The 14,613-nt window shown below is 50.7% G+C and overlaps 1 protein-coding gene across 1 annotated transcript in view; it reads left to right on the forward strand.

Annotated features, from left to right (window-relative positions):
• Positions 1-14,374, forward strand: part of LOC144681487 (solute carrier family 41 member 1-like) — a 31,578-nt gene extending 17,204 nt beyond the window's left edge. The window contains exons 6-11 of the mRNA XM_078543110.1: positions 1,895-2,041; positions 3,322-3,466; positions 4,593-4,672; positions 7,977-8,111; positions 9,321-9,469; positions 11,660-14,374. Coding sequence (XP_078399236.1) covers positions 1,895-2,041; positions 3,322-3,466; positions 4,593-4,672; positions 7,977-8,111; positions 9,321-9,469; positions 11,660-11,830 — 827 coding nt within the window. The 3' untranslated portion in view covers positions 11,831-14,374. The remainder of the gene's footprint in view (positions 1-1,894; positions 2,042-3,321; positions 3,467-4,592; positions 4,673-7,976; positions 8,112-9,320; positions 9,470-11,659) is intronic.
• The last annotated feature ends 239 nt before the right edge of the window (positions 14,375-14,613 follow it).

Below are 14,613 nucleotides of genomic sequence, written 5' to 3' on the forward strand. Positions count from 1 at the left end.
CAGCATCAGCTTCAGCACCAGGTTCAGCATCAGGTTCAGCATCAGCTTCAGCTTCAGCATCAGGTTCAGCACCAGGTTCAGCACCAGGTGTAGCACCAGGTTCAGCACCAGGTGTAGCACCAGATGTAGCACCAGGTTCAGCACCAGGTGTAGCACCAGCTTCAGCACCAGGTTCAGCACCAGGTTCAGCACCAGGTGTAGCACCAGGTTCAGCACCAGGTTCAGCACCAGGTTCAGCACCAGGTGTAGCACCAGCTTCAGCACCAGCTTCAGCACCAGCTTCAGCATCAGGTTCAGCACCAGGTTCAGCACCAGGTGTAGCACCAGGTGTAGCACCAGGTTCAGCACCAGCTTCAGCACCAGCTTCAGCACCAGGTTCAGCACCAGGTGTAGCACCAGCTTCAGCACCAGCTTCAGCACCAGCTTTAGCACCAGCTTCAGCACCAGCTTCAGCACCAGCTTCAGCATCAGGTTCAGCACCAGGTTCAGCACCAGGTGTAGCACCAGGTGTAGCACCAGGTTCAGCACCAGCTTCAGCACCAGGTTCAGCATCAAGTTCAGCACCAGGTTCAGCACCAGGTGTAGCAAACACCCACAGTAACAGCCCATCTCCTTACCTGTTATCTCACCCCAGGGCGCCAGACTCTCATTCTGAGACACGCTGATGTTGTGCAGTCTGTTTAATCAAACAGCACAGAAGGAGGCCATTCGGTCCATCACGCCTGTGCTGACTTTTTCGTGGAGCTACTGTATCTGACCCACTGCCCTGCTTTTGTCAATTACCCTGCTGATTTTTCCTTTTCAAGAATTTATCCATTTCCCTTTCAAAACTATTGAAGCTTTGAGACTGAGATGGATGGAGTTTTACTGCAAAGTTTACAAAATCAAGGCAGGAAAATGGAGTTAAGTTTTTTTTATTCATTCACAGGATGTGGGTGTCGCTGGCTGGGCCAGCATTTATTGTCCAGCCCTAATTGCCCCTTGGGAAGGCGGCGGTGAGCTGCCTTCTTGAGCCGCTGCAGTCCCTGTGGTGTAGGTACACCCACAGTGCTGTTAGGGAGGGAGTTCCAGGATTTTGACCCAGCGACAGTGAAGGAACGGCCGATATATTTCCAAGTCAGGATGGTGAGTGACTTGGAGGGGAACTTCCAGGTGGTGGTGTTCCCATCTATCTGCTGCCCTTGTCCTTCTAGGTGGTAGTGGTCGTGGGTTTGGAAGGTGCTGTCTAAGGAGTCTTGGTGAGTTCTTACAACACATCTTGTAGATGGCCTCTTGTGGTGGAGGATGGTGGTGTAGTGCTAATGTTACTAGACTAGTCGACCATAGGTCCAGGCTAATGCTCTGGGGACATGGGTTCAAATCCCATGATGGTTTCTGGTGGAATTTAAGTTGAATTAATTAATAAAATCTGGAATACAAAGCCAGTCTCAGTAATGGTGACTATGAAACTGTCATTGACTGTTGTAAAAATCCATCTGGTTCACTAATGCTCTTTAGGGAAGGAAATTTGCCATCCTTACCCGGTCTGGCCCTACATGTGACTCCAGACCCACAGGGATGTGGTTGACTCTTAACTGCCTCTGAAATGGCCCAGCAAACCATTCGGTTGTACTAAACTCCTACAGAAAAGTCAAAATGAAGAACAAGCCTGATGTAATTGAATGACGGAACAGGCTCAAGGGGCTGAATGGCCTTTTGTCCCTGTGCCTCTGCACTCCATCAGTGTTTTATCATGTGACTCTCTGGATGGGACAAGGTGAACAAGAGGGCCCTGGTTTTTACAGTCACTTCCTTCTTACCTCATTGGCTATAATGTGCTTCGGGATGTCGTGAGGATGTGAAAGGTGCTATAGAAATATAAGTCTTCTCTCTCTCTGTCTCTGTCTGTCTGCAGGTCTGGTGATGATTGCGGTGATCCTTGTATCCAGGAAGGTTGGGATTAACCCGGATAATGTTGCCACTCCGATTGCAGCAAGCCTGGGTGACCTGATCACACTCTCGCTGCTGGCTATGATCAGCCATTCTCTCTTCACGCACATGAGTATGAGCAGCTTTCCGTTTCAGAGAGACTTCACACTCCCCACCCCCGCATCATAATCAGGGACTGCAGAACCTGGCTGCAGATATTTAAACCCCTCTCCGGCGCACTGTCCCATCAGGACCCACTCTGCCCTCTGGAACCTTCATTCTTGAGCCACGTTCCTATCTCTGACCCACATTCGGAATGCTGCCCTGTCAGAGGTGATGTCTTTGGAAGAAGGCGTTTAAACCATGGCCCACTCTGTCATGTTTCCCACATTACCACAGGCTCAACACTTCCCAAGTGTTTCATTGTCTGAGACCATCAGACCATAAGACGTAGGAGCAGAAGTAGGCCATTCGGCCCATCGAGTCTGCTCTGCCATTCGATGAGATCATGGCTGATCTGATAATCCTCAACTCCACTTTCCTGCCTTTTCTCCATAACCCTGACTGATTAGAAATCTGTCTAGCTCAGCCTTGAATATATTTAGCGACCCAGACTCTACAGCCCTCTGTGGTAGAGTTCCACAGATTGACTACCCTCTGAGAGAAGAAATTCCTCCTCATCTCTGTCTTAAATGGGTGACCCCTTACTCTGAGATTATGCCCTCTGGTCCTAGACTCTCCCACAAGGGGAAACAACCTCTCAGCATCTACCCTGTCAAACCCCCTAAGAATCTTATATGTTTCAATAAGGTCGCCTCTCATTCTTCTAAACTCCAATGAGTACAGGCCCAACCTACTCAACCTCTCCTCATAAGAAAATCTCTCCATACCAGGGATCAGCCTAGTGAACCTTCTCTGGACTGCGTCTAGTGTCAGTATATCTTTCCTTAGGTACGGGGACCAAAACTGTTCAGTTTATTTTTTCAGTTCCGAACTGTCTGTAAAGCGCTTTGGGACATTCTGAGGTTGTGAGAGACTCTATAGAAATTGGAGTTTGTTCTTTAATTTTACTAGGACCACTAGCCTCTCAGCCACTGTCGTGAATGCCTCCTGAACCCTCCTCCTCTCCATCAGCCCAGGTTTCAAAGAGACCCTGTATTAGGGGCTAGTTGCATGGGCTAGGGGATGGTCTCGGGGCCCTGGCCCCTGCACACCACCCCGGGAACGCCTCGCGGACACTGCACCGACCTGGGTGGACGGCAGCCACGATGCCTACTGTGGCCAAACAGCCACAGCTGAAGTTGTTTCTGTTTTGGGGAGTAGGGGTGGGTGGGGTGGGCAGAATGGGGGCAGCTGTGGTTTCTATCTGAATGGGAACGCACGTTGTGAGATGTTTCTGAATTTTCTTCCCAGATCTGGTTTACCTGGCTCCTGGTCTCTGTGGCCTCTTCATTAGCCTGATCCCAGTTTGGGTGGTCATTGCTTGGAAAAGTCCTCAAACCCGGGAGGTGTTAAAATCCGGGTGGCAGCCGGTACTGGTTGCCATGTCGATCAGCAGGTGGGTGACCGGGTACTGTCCTTACTTTGTAAGGGGTGGTGGGGAGAATGGTTCAGCGTGTGCATCTCCACCAGGGACCCGCAGTTAGGCAGCTTCAGGGATTTGAAGTTCAGCCACAGTCAGTTACAGGGAACCACAGCAGATACGGAGCTAGAGAAGGCCATTCGGCCCCTCGAGCACTGCTACGTCATTGAACAAGATCATGGCTGATCTTCCATCACAACGCCATCTTCCCACATTACCGCCAAATTCCTTAATGTCAAAACATCAACAGAAGACAACACGAACCTGATTGAAAAGAAACAGACTTAGAATGTTTAACATTTCAGTTTTCTTTTGCTTTAACGGACACAGGCACATGTCATTATCTTCTCACTGTGGGACCTTGCTGTGCCTGCAGCAAGGGCAGGTTTAGCACGGGGTTAGATACAGAGTAAAGCTCCCTCTACACTGTCCCCATCAAACACTCCCAGGACAGGTACAGCATGGGGTTAGATAGAGAGTAAAGCTCCCGCTACACTGTCCCCATCAAACACTCCTAGGACAGGTACAGCACGGGGTTAGATATAGAGTAAAGCTCCCTCTACACTGTCCCCATCAAACACTCCCAGGACAGGTACAGCATGGGGTTAGATACAGAGTAAAGCTCCCTCTACACTGTCCCCATCAAACACTCCCAGGACAGGTACAGCACGGGGTTAGATAGAGAGTAAAGCTCCCTCTACACTGTCCCCATCAAACACTCCCAGGACAGGTACAGCACGGGGTTAGATACAGAGTAAAGCTCCCTCTACACTGTCCCCATCAAACACTCCCAGGACAGGTACAGCACGGGTTAGATACAGAGTAAAGCTCCCTCTACACCGTCCCCATCAAACACTCCCAGGACAGGTACAGCACGGGGTTAGATACAGAGTAAAGCTCCCTCTACACTGTCCCCATCAAACACTCCCAGGACAGGTACAGCACGGGGTTAGATAGAGAGTAAAGCTCCCTCTACACCGTCCCCATCAAACACTCCCAGGACAGGTATAGGACGGGGTGAATTGTCTGTTTTCCGATTAGCCACCCTGTACAGTTTATAACCTTCATTATTAAACAACTCTCCACCTTGTTGTTTCCTCAGTGTTGGTGGATTGATCCTGGATAAGACAGTCACTAACCCCAAGTTTGAAGGCATGGCTGTCTTCACGCCTGTCATTAATGGTGAGTTTCATGTCTGATTGTCTTGATCCATGAGCGCAATGTAACAGATAAACCCCTCAGTGCCTGTCATTAGCAGTAAAGCGCTTTACAGTCAGAGAAACACTTCAGAAGAGTTGCAATATGGGAAACACAGCAACCAACTGGCACACAGCAATATCCAACAAACGGGATAGTGTAAAGGGAGCTTTACTCTGTATCTAACCCCGTGCTGTACCTGTCCTGGGAGTGTTTGATGGGGACAGTGTAGAGGGAGCTTTACTCTGTATCTAACCCCGTGCTGTACCTGTCCTGGGAGTGTTTGATGGGGACGGTGTAGAGGGAGTTTTACTCTGTATCTAACCCCGTGCTGTACCTGTCCTGGGAGTGTTTGATGGGGACAGTGTAGAGGGAGCTTTACTCTGTATCTAACCCCGTGCTGTACCTGTCCTGGGAGTGTTTGATGGGGACAGTGTAGAGGGAGTTTTACTCTGTATCTAACCCCGTGCTGTACCTGTCCTGGGAGTGTTTGATGGGGACAGTGTAGAGGGAGCTTTACTCTGTATCTAACCCCGTGCTGTACCTGTCCTGGGAGTGTTTGATGGGGACAGTGTAGAGCGATCTTTACACTGTGTCAGCATCCTAGGGATTATCATTCACCAGAAAGAGAACACAGGCCACTCGATGGAGAATAAATTAAGCCACATCAAAACTGGAGTCAATGGGAATCAGGGGGAAAACTCTCCACTGGTTGGGGTCATACCCAGCGCAAAGGAAGATGGTTGTGGTTGTTGAAGATCAATCATCTCAGCTCCAGGACATCACCGCAGGAGTTCCTCAGGGTAGTGTCCTCGACCCAACCATCTTCAGCTGCTTCATCAATGACCTTCCTTCCATCATAAGGTCAGAAGTGGGGATGTTCACTGATGATTGCACAATGTTCAGCACCATTCGCAACTCCTCAGATACTGAAGCAGTCCATGTCCAAATGCAGCAAGACCTGGACAATATCCAGGCTTGGACTAACAAGTGGCAAGTAACATTTGCGCCACACAAGTGCCAGGCAATGACCATCTCCAACAGGAGAGAATCTAACCATTGCCCCTTGACATTCAGTGGCATTACCATCACTGAATCCCCCACTATCAACATCCTTGGGGTTACCATTGACCAGAAACTGAACTGGACTAGCCATATAAATACTGTGGCTACAAGAGCGGGTCGGAGGCTAGGAATCCTGCAGTGAGTAACTCACCTCCTGACTCCCCAAAGCCTGTCCACCATCTATAAGGCACAAGTCAGGAGTGTGATGGAATACTCCCCACTTGCCTGGATGAGTGCAGCTCCCCCAACACACGAGAGGCTTTACAGCATCCAGAACAAAGCAGCCCACTTGATTGGACCCCATCCACAAACATTCACTCCCTCCACCACCGACACACAGTAGCAGCAGTGTGTACCATCTACAAGATGCACTGCAAGAATTCACCAACCTTCCTTACCATTCCAAACCCACGACCACTACCATCTAGAAGGACAAGGGCAGCCGATAGATGGGAACACCACCACCTGGATGTTCCCCTCCAAGTCACTCACTATCCTGATTTGGAAATATATCGGCCGTTCCTTCACTGTCACTGGGTCAAAATCCTGGAACTCCCTCCCTAACAGCACCGTGGGTGTACCTACACCACATGGACTGCAGCGGTTCAAGAAGGCAGCTCACCACCACCTTCTCAAGGGCAATTAGGGATGGGCAATAAATGCTGGCCTAGTCAGTGACGCCCATAGCCCTTAAATGAATAAAAAAAATATATAATGCGAGTTTGGTCACTTTGGTAGGAAGAACACAAAAGTAGAATATTATTTATATAGAGAGAGACTGCAGAACTCTGCAGTATAGAGAGACCTGGCTGTTACCCTTATCGATGAATGATGAAAAGTTAATATGCAGATACAGCAAGTAACTAGGAAGTAAAATGGAATCTTGTTTTTCATTGCAAGGGCGATGAAGCATAAAAATAGGGGAGTCCTGGTACAACTGTACAGGGCTTTGGTGAGACCACACCTGGAGTACTGGGTATAGTTTTGGTCACTTCATTTAAAGGAGGGATGTACTTACATTCTAGAGGGTTCACTAGGGTTTGTCTTATGAGGAAAGGTTGAGCAGGTTGGGCCTATACTCATTGGAGTTTAAGGAATGAGAGGTGATCTTATTGAAACATATAAAGATCCTGAGGGGACTTGACAGGGTGGATGTTGAGAGGATGTTTCCCCTCGTGGGAGAGACTAGAACTTGGGGGCACAGTTTAAGGGGTCTCCCATTTTATTCTCAGAGGGTCGTTAGTCTGTGGAATTCTGTCCCCCAGAGCACAATGGAGGCTGGGTCATTGAGTATATTCACAGAATCAGAATCACACCGTGCAGAAGAGGCCCTTCGGCCCATCGAGTCTGCACCGACACGTGAGAAACACCTGACCTACCTACCTAATCCCATTTACCAGCACTTGGCCCATAGCCTTGAATGTTATGACGTGCCAAGTGCTCATCCAGGTACTTTTTAAAGGATGTGAGGCAACCCGCCTCCACCACCCTCCCAAGCAGCGCATTCCAGACTGTCACCACCCTCTGGGTAAAAAAGTTTTTCCTCACATCCCCCCCCTAAACCTCCTGCCCCTCACCTTGAACTAATGCCCCCTTGTGACTGACCCTTCAACTAAGGGGAACAGCTGCTCCCTATCCACCCTGTCCAGGCCCCTCATTCAAAGCTGAGTTAGACAGATTTTTGATTAACAAAGGATTCGAGGGTTATGGGGGACGGGCAGGAAAGTGGAGTTGAGGCCACAATCAGATCAGCCATGATCTTATTGAATGGCGGAGCAGGCTCGAGGGGCTGAATGGCCTACTCCTGCTTCTATTTCTTATATTCTTATGGGCCTCACTCTCGTTCGAACCCTTCAGGTGTGTTACTGCTGCTAATTCAGAAGAATATGCTCTCAGATCACACTTGGACTAGTAAACACTATAATAATGAGTTCCTCCATAAGGAACTGGACCAACTCCCAAAGACCTGGAGCTATCCTGAGCAGAAAGGCCCAGGGTTCAATTCCTTCCCCCTCCATACCCTGGCCTGACTTTGATGTATTAGGAGGTTTTAAGCGGGAACCAGAGGCAGGGCAAGATGCTAGGTAGCAGGCAAAGAACAGGGAAGGCAGAAGAGGTTACATAACAAAATAGGTTGAGAGGAGTGCGTTCAATGTGCCTGAAGAGATTTACTTCATCGTTACTCTGTCTTAACTCTTTTGATTTACTAGTGTTTCACCCCTAGGTGTTGGTGGGAATCTCGTTGCGATACAGGCTAGTCGCATCTCGACTTACCTGCACCTGTGGAGTGTCCCAGGTGTGTTACCCCGCCGGATGTGGGAGCATTGGCCCAATCCCTGTACGACCTTCATCCGCTCAGGTTGGTGACACCCACGGTTCAGCTAAACATGTCTCTGCCGCCACAGCACCGCAGGGAGCAGGGCAACTCCCTGTGGAACCCCGCGGCTTCATTCCCAGAGAATTTGCATTCTACTAACATAGAACTTCAGGTAGATCACACCTGGAATATTGTGAACAGTCCTGGACTCCATATTGAAAACATTGGATAGGCCAGGCGCTGGAGAAGGTTTCAAGAATATTCATGAGGATGATTCCAGAACCAGGTGGTTACACCCATTGGGAATGGTTGAATAAACTGGGTGCCGGGATTTTCAGGAAGGACCCGTCACGGGTGGGAATGGAAAATTCGGAGAGCCGGCCAAACGCCCGTTGACTTCTGGGGGAGCCGGAAAGTTCCGGCCACAGGGAGGTTGGATAATCCTGGACTGGGACTCATTTCTCTAGAAAAGGGAACGCTGAGGGTTAACCCGATAGACGGCTTTAAATTATGAAGGGGTTTGATAGGGTAGATGTAGAGAAAATGTTTGTGTGGGGAAACCAGAACTAGGGGCTATAAATATAAGAGAGTCACTAATTAATCCAGTGGGGAATTCAGGAGAAATGCCTTTACCCAGAGAGTGGGGAGAATGTGGAACTCGCTCCCACAGGGAGTGGTTGAGGTGAATAGTAGTTTGGGATTGATACAGGGCTATGGGGAGAGAGTGGGGCAGTGGGATTAGTTTGGGGATTGGTACAATCCCAAACTAATCCCATTTCCCCGCTCTCTCCCCATAGCCCTGTATTAATCCCAAACTAATCCCATTTCCCCGCTCTCTCCCCATAGCCCTGTATTAATCCCAAACTAATCCCACTGCCCCACTCTCTCCCCATAGCCCTGTATCAATCCCCAAACTAATCCCACTGCCCCACTCTCTCCCCATATCCCTGTAATCAATCCCAATCTAATCCCACTGCCCCACTCTCTCCCCATATCCCTGTAATCAATCCCAATCTAATCCCACTGCCTCGCTTTCTGTCCATAGCCCTGTATTAATCCCACTGCTGGTTGTGATCACACTGATATGAAGCACCTGGCGATGTTTTACTATATAATGTGCTATACAAGTGTAAGTTGTTATTGTACAGAGTTCTGAGATTGAATACAGACTCAGACGGAGTTGCTGTTTTGAATCAGCTGTGTGCTCAGTAGGGGCAGTAACTCATCAGGGCTCATTTCCTCCCTCCTCAGGTGTCAATTCCACGTCAGCTCGCGTCCTCTTCCTGCTGGTCGTTCCAGGTCACCTGCTCTTCCTATTGACCATCCATTTTCTCCAGGCAGGTCACGTTACTGTAACCATCACCTTCACTGCATTCTACCTCATTGCTGCCCTGATACAGGTAAGGAAACTGAGTCATTGGCATTTTCTAGCAGTGTCAGTGGGTAGCACCCCCTCGCCTCAGAGTCAGAAGGTCAATGGTTCAAGACCCACTCCATGGCTCTAAACTGACAGCCCTACTACAGTACTCTGGGAGTGCTGCACTGTCGGAGGGTCAGTACTGAGGGAGTGCTGCACTGTCAGAGGGTCAGCACTGAGGGAGTGCTGCACTGTCGGAGGGTCAGTACTGAGGGAGCGCTGCACTGTCGGAGGGTCAGTACTGAGGGAGTGCTGCACTGTCGGAGGGTCAGTACTCTGGGAGTGCTGCACTGTCGGAGGGTGAGTACTCTGGGAGTGCTGCACTGTCGGAGGGTCAGTACTGAGGGAGTGCTGCACTGTCGGAGGGTCAGTACTCTGGGAGTGCTGCACTGTCGGAGGGTCAGTACTGTGGGAGTGCTGCACTGTCGGAGGGTCAGTACTGAGGGAGTGCTGCACTGTCGGAGGGTCAGTACTCTGGGAGTGCTGCACTGTCGGAGGGTCAGTACTGAGGGAGTGCTGCACTGTCAGAGAGTCAGTACTGTGGGAGTGCTGCACTGTCGGAGGGTCAGTACTCTGGGAGTGCTGCACTGTCGGAGGGTCAGTACTGTGGGAGTGCTGCACTGTCGGAGGGTCAGTACTGAGGGAGTGCTGCACTGTCAGAGAGTCAGTACTGTGGGAGTGCTGCACTGTCAGAGGGTCAGTACTGAGGGAGTGCTGCACTGTCAGAGGGTCAGCACTGAGGGAGTGCTGCACTGTCGGAGGGTCAGTACTGAGGGAGTGCTGCACTGTCGGAGGGTCAGTACTGAGGGAGTGCTGCACTGTCAGAGGGTCAGCACTGAGGGAGTGCTGCACTGTCAGAGGGTCAGTACTGAGGGAGTTCTGCACTGTCAGAGGGTCAGTACTGAGGGAGTGCTACACTGTGAGAGGGTCAGTACTGAGGGAGTGCTGCACTGTCAGACGGTCAGTACTGAGGGAGTGCTGCACTGTCGGAGGGTCAGTACTGAGGGATTGCTACACTGTCGGAGGGTCAGTACTGAGGGAGTGCTGCACTGTCAGAGGGTCAGTACTGAGGGATTGCTGCACTGTCGGAGGGTCAGTACTGAGGGAGTGCTGCACTGTCGGAGGGTCAGTACTGAGGGATTGCTGCACTGTCGGAGGGTCAGTACTGAGGGAGTGCTGCACTGTCGGAGGGTCAGTACTGAGGGAGTGCTGCACTGTCGGAGGGTCAGTACTGAGGGAGTGCTGCACTGTCGGAGGGTCAGTACTGGGGAGTGCTGCACTGTCGGAGGGTCAGTACTGAGGGATTGCTGCACTGTCGGAGGGTCAGTACTGAGGGAATGCTGCACTGTCAGAGGGTCAGTACTGAGGGATTGCTGCACTGTCGGGAGGGTCAGTACTGAGGGAGTGCTGCACTGTCGGAGGGTCAGTACTGAGGGATTGCTGTACTGCCGGAGGGTCAGTACTGAGGGATTGCTGCACTGTCGGAGGGTCAGTACTGAGGGAGTGCTGCACTGTCGGAGGGTCAGTACTGAGGGAGTGCTGCACTGTCGGAGGGTCAGTACTGAGGGATTGCTGCACTGTCGGAGGGTCAGTACTGAGGGAGTGCTGCACTGTCGGAGGGTCAGTACTGAGGGAGTGCTGCACTGTCGGAGGGTCAGTACTGGGGAGTGCTGCACTGTCGGAGGGTCAGTACTGAGGGATTGCTGCACTGTCGGAGGGTCAGTACTGAGGGAGTGCTGCACTGTCAGAGGGTCAGTACTGAGGGAGTGCTGCACTGTCGGAGGGTCAGTACTGAGGGAGTGCTGCACTGTCAGAAGGTCAGTACTGAGGGATTGCTGCACTGTCGGAGGGTCAGTACTGAGGGAGTGCTGCACTGTCGGAGGGTCAGTACTGAGGGAGTGCTGCACTGTCGGAGGGTCAGTACTGGGGAGTGCTGCACTGTCGGAGGGTCAGTACTGAGGGATTGCTGCACTGTCGGAGGGTCAGTACTGAGGGAGTGCTGCACTGTCAGAGGGTCAGTACTGAGGGAGTGCTGCACTGTCGGAGGGTCAGTACTGAGGGAGTGCTGCACTGTCAGAAGGTCAGTACTGAGGGATTGCTGCACTGTTGGAGGGTCAGTACTTGTTGCTGGGTTCATGTGTGAACTGACCTTTGTCTCTTGTGCCATGGACAGGTCGGCCTCTTGCTCTACATCGCTGACCTCATCGTCCGCCTGACCTGGCGAATGGGCCTGGACCCCGACAACTTCTCCATCCCGTACTTGACAGCGCTGGGGGACCTCCTGGGCACCGGGCTCCTAGCGCTCTGCTTCCTGGCTGACTGGCACGTTGTGAATGGCGTCTGAATCCAAACCACCCAAAGCAATCTGGAAAATGACCAGTCCCATCCCACCTCCCAGACCGTGCGGTGGGACCCAGATCTAACCCATGAGACTTGGCCACAAGCAGCATCAACTCCACCCTGAACTGTGCAGCATCACTGAGACCACCAACCCAGAACTAGACCCGGGCAGCATTCAAACTTCAATGGAATCCCCTTCACAGCAAAACCGCTCGTCTTACTGAACCGCTCCTTCGGTCCAGGCTGGTGATTCTGCTCCACACAAACCTCCTCCCATTCTCCATCTCACCCATTAAACATATCATTAGGTTTCTCTGTCTCATTTAAACTTCCCCCTTAAATGTATCGATACTATTCACCTCAACCACTCGCTGTGGGAGCAAGACCCACATTCCCACCCCTCTCTCTGGGTGAGGAGGTTTCTTCTGAATTTCCGATTGGATTTATCTTATGTTTATGGCTTCTAGTTTGGTCTCCCCAGCAAGTGGAAACATCTTCTTCATACCAACCTTACCAAACCCCTTCATAATCTTAAAAAAAAAACCCTGCAAGGTTACTCTGCAGCCTTCTCTTCTAGAATAAAGAGAGGCCCAATCTTTCTAGATTGCTATAAGTGCTCAGCCCTGGTCTCACGCTTATAAATTTATTTTTGCACCTTCTCCAGTTTCTTTTTATCCCTTCAGTAATTATAGTGACCAGAAGAGTGAACAGCGCTCCCATTGTAGTCTGAACAACGTTCTAAGCAAGTTTAACGTAAGATTCCTGCCTTTCAATTCTATCCCACTAAAGTGAACCAGAAATGTTTACCTGCAATGTCACCTTCAGTAATTGATTTATCTGTTCCCCACACTCCCCTTGTTCCTCAGCACAGTTCCGGTTCCTGGACTGCTAGTGGTATGTGGTCTCCACCTTCTACCAACAGTCAGTACATCGCACTTAACAAGATTGATCTCCGAAGCACCAATTCATGCAGAATCCAAGAACACTGCAATACTGGCTTCCTCACTTTCTCACCTTCCGAAATGGTACCCCAGTGAGAGTCAGTGTGTGTGGAGCTGTACCCCAGTGAGAGTCAGTGTGTGTGGAACTGTATCCCAGTGAGAGTCAGTGTGTGTGGAACTGTACCCCAGTGAGAGTCAGTGTGTGTGTGGAGCTGTACCCCAGTGAGAGTCAGTGTGTGTGGGACTGTACCCCAGTGAGAGTCAGTGTGTGTGTGTGGAACTGTACCTCAGTGAGAGTCAGTGTGTGTGGAACTGTATCCCAGTGAGAGTCAGTGTGTGTGGAACTGTATCCCAGTGAGAGTCAGTGTGTGTGGGACTCGTACCCCAGTGAGAGTCAGTGTGTGTGGGACCCGTACCCCAGTGAGAGTCAGTGTGTGTGTGGGACCCGTATCCCAGTGAGAGTCAGTGTGTGTGTGGGACCCGTATCCCAGTGAGAGTCAGTGTGTGTGGGACCCGTACCCCAGTGAGAGTCAGTGTGTGTGGGACCCGTACCCCAGTGAGAGTCAGTGTGTGTGGAACTGTACCCCAGTGAGAGTCAGTGTGTGTGGGACCCGTACCCCAGTGAGAGTCAGTGTGTGTGTGTGGGACCCGTATCCCAGTGAGAGTCAGTGTGTGTGGGACCCGTACCCCAGGGAGAGTCAGTGTGTGTGGAGCTGTACCCCAGTGAGAGTCGGTGTGTGTGGAACTGTACCCCAGCGAGAGTCAGTGTGTGTGGAACTGTACCCCAGCGAGAGTCCGTGTGTGTGGAACTATACCCCAGTGAGAGTCAGTACATGTGGAACTTTACCCCAGTGAGAGTCAGTACATGTGGAACTTTACCCCAGTGAGAGTCAGTGTGTGTGGAACTGTACCCCAGTGAGAGTCAGTGTGTGTGGAACTTTACCCCAGTGAGAGTCAGTACATGTGGAACTGTACCCCAGTGAGAGTCAATGTGTGTGGAACTTTACCCCAGTGAGAGTCAGTGTGTGTGGGACCCGTACCCCAGTGAGAGTCAGTGTGTGTGGGACTTTACCCCAGTGAGAGTCAGTGTGTGTGGAACTTTACCCCAGTGAGAGTCAGTACATGTGGAACTGTACCCCAGTGAGAGTCAGTGTGTGTGGAACTTTACCCCAGTGAGAGTCAGTGTGTGTGGGACCCGTACCCCAGTGACAGTCAGTGTGTGTGGGACTGTACCCCAGTGAGAGTCAGTGTGTGTGGAACCCGTATCCCAGTGAGTCAGTGTGTGTGGAACTGTCTTCCAGTGAAAGTTAGCATCTGTATTGCTTTGCAGATTGTCATTGAAATATTTTATCCTTTTACAAAGGATAAAATATTAACTAGAGCCTTGATTTGCAATAAATATGGTGTTTTCGAGGTGTAGCGTTAGCTCATGTGCACATTCAAAGCTCCTGCCTTGCACCATATCACATTTTGAATTACACCCTGCATAGTGACTGGAGTAAAGTGACTGTAGAACTGAAGTGAAGGCTGGATATGATACACAGCCGTGTACAATAGTTCATCAGTATCTCCATTTAGTGCACAATAAACATTACGCTGCATTTTTATATTATTGTTTCTGTATCCTGAGAATATTATCAACTCCAATGATTCAGACTGAATCCATCTACTGGGAAAGAGCAATAGTCAAAATATTCCTCTGACTGCGTCATGATTCTGGGGGAATTGCCAGGGTCACTCTCTGACCATCGGAGCACTGCCAGGGTCACTCTCTGACCATCGGAGCACTGCCAGGGTCACTCACTGACTGTGGGGGCACTGCCAGGGTCACTCACTGACCGCGGGG

Source organism: Cetorhinus maximus, chromosome 6 (assembly GCF_964194155.1).
Source record: "Cetorhinus maximus chromosome 6, sCetMax3.hap1.1, whole genome shotgun sequence".
Lineage (NCBI taxonomy): Eukaryota > Metazoa > Chordata > Chondrichthyes > Lamniformes > Cetorhinidae > Cetorhinus > Cetorhinus maximus.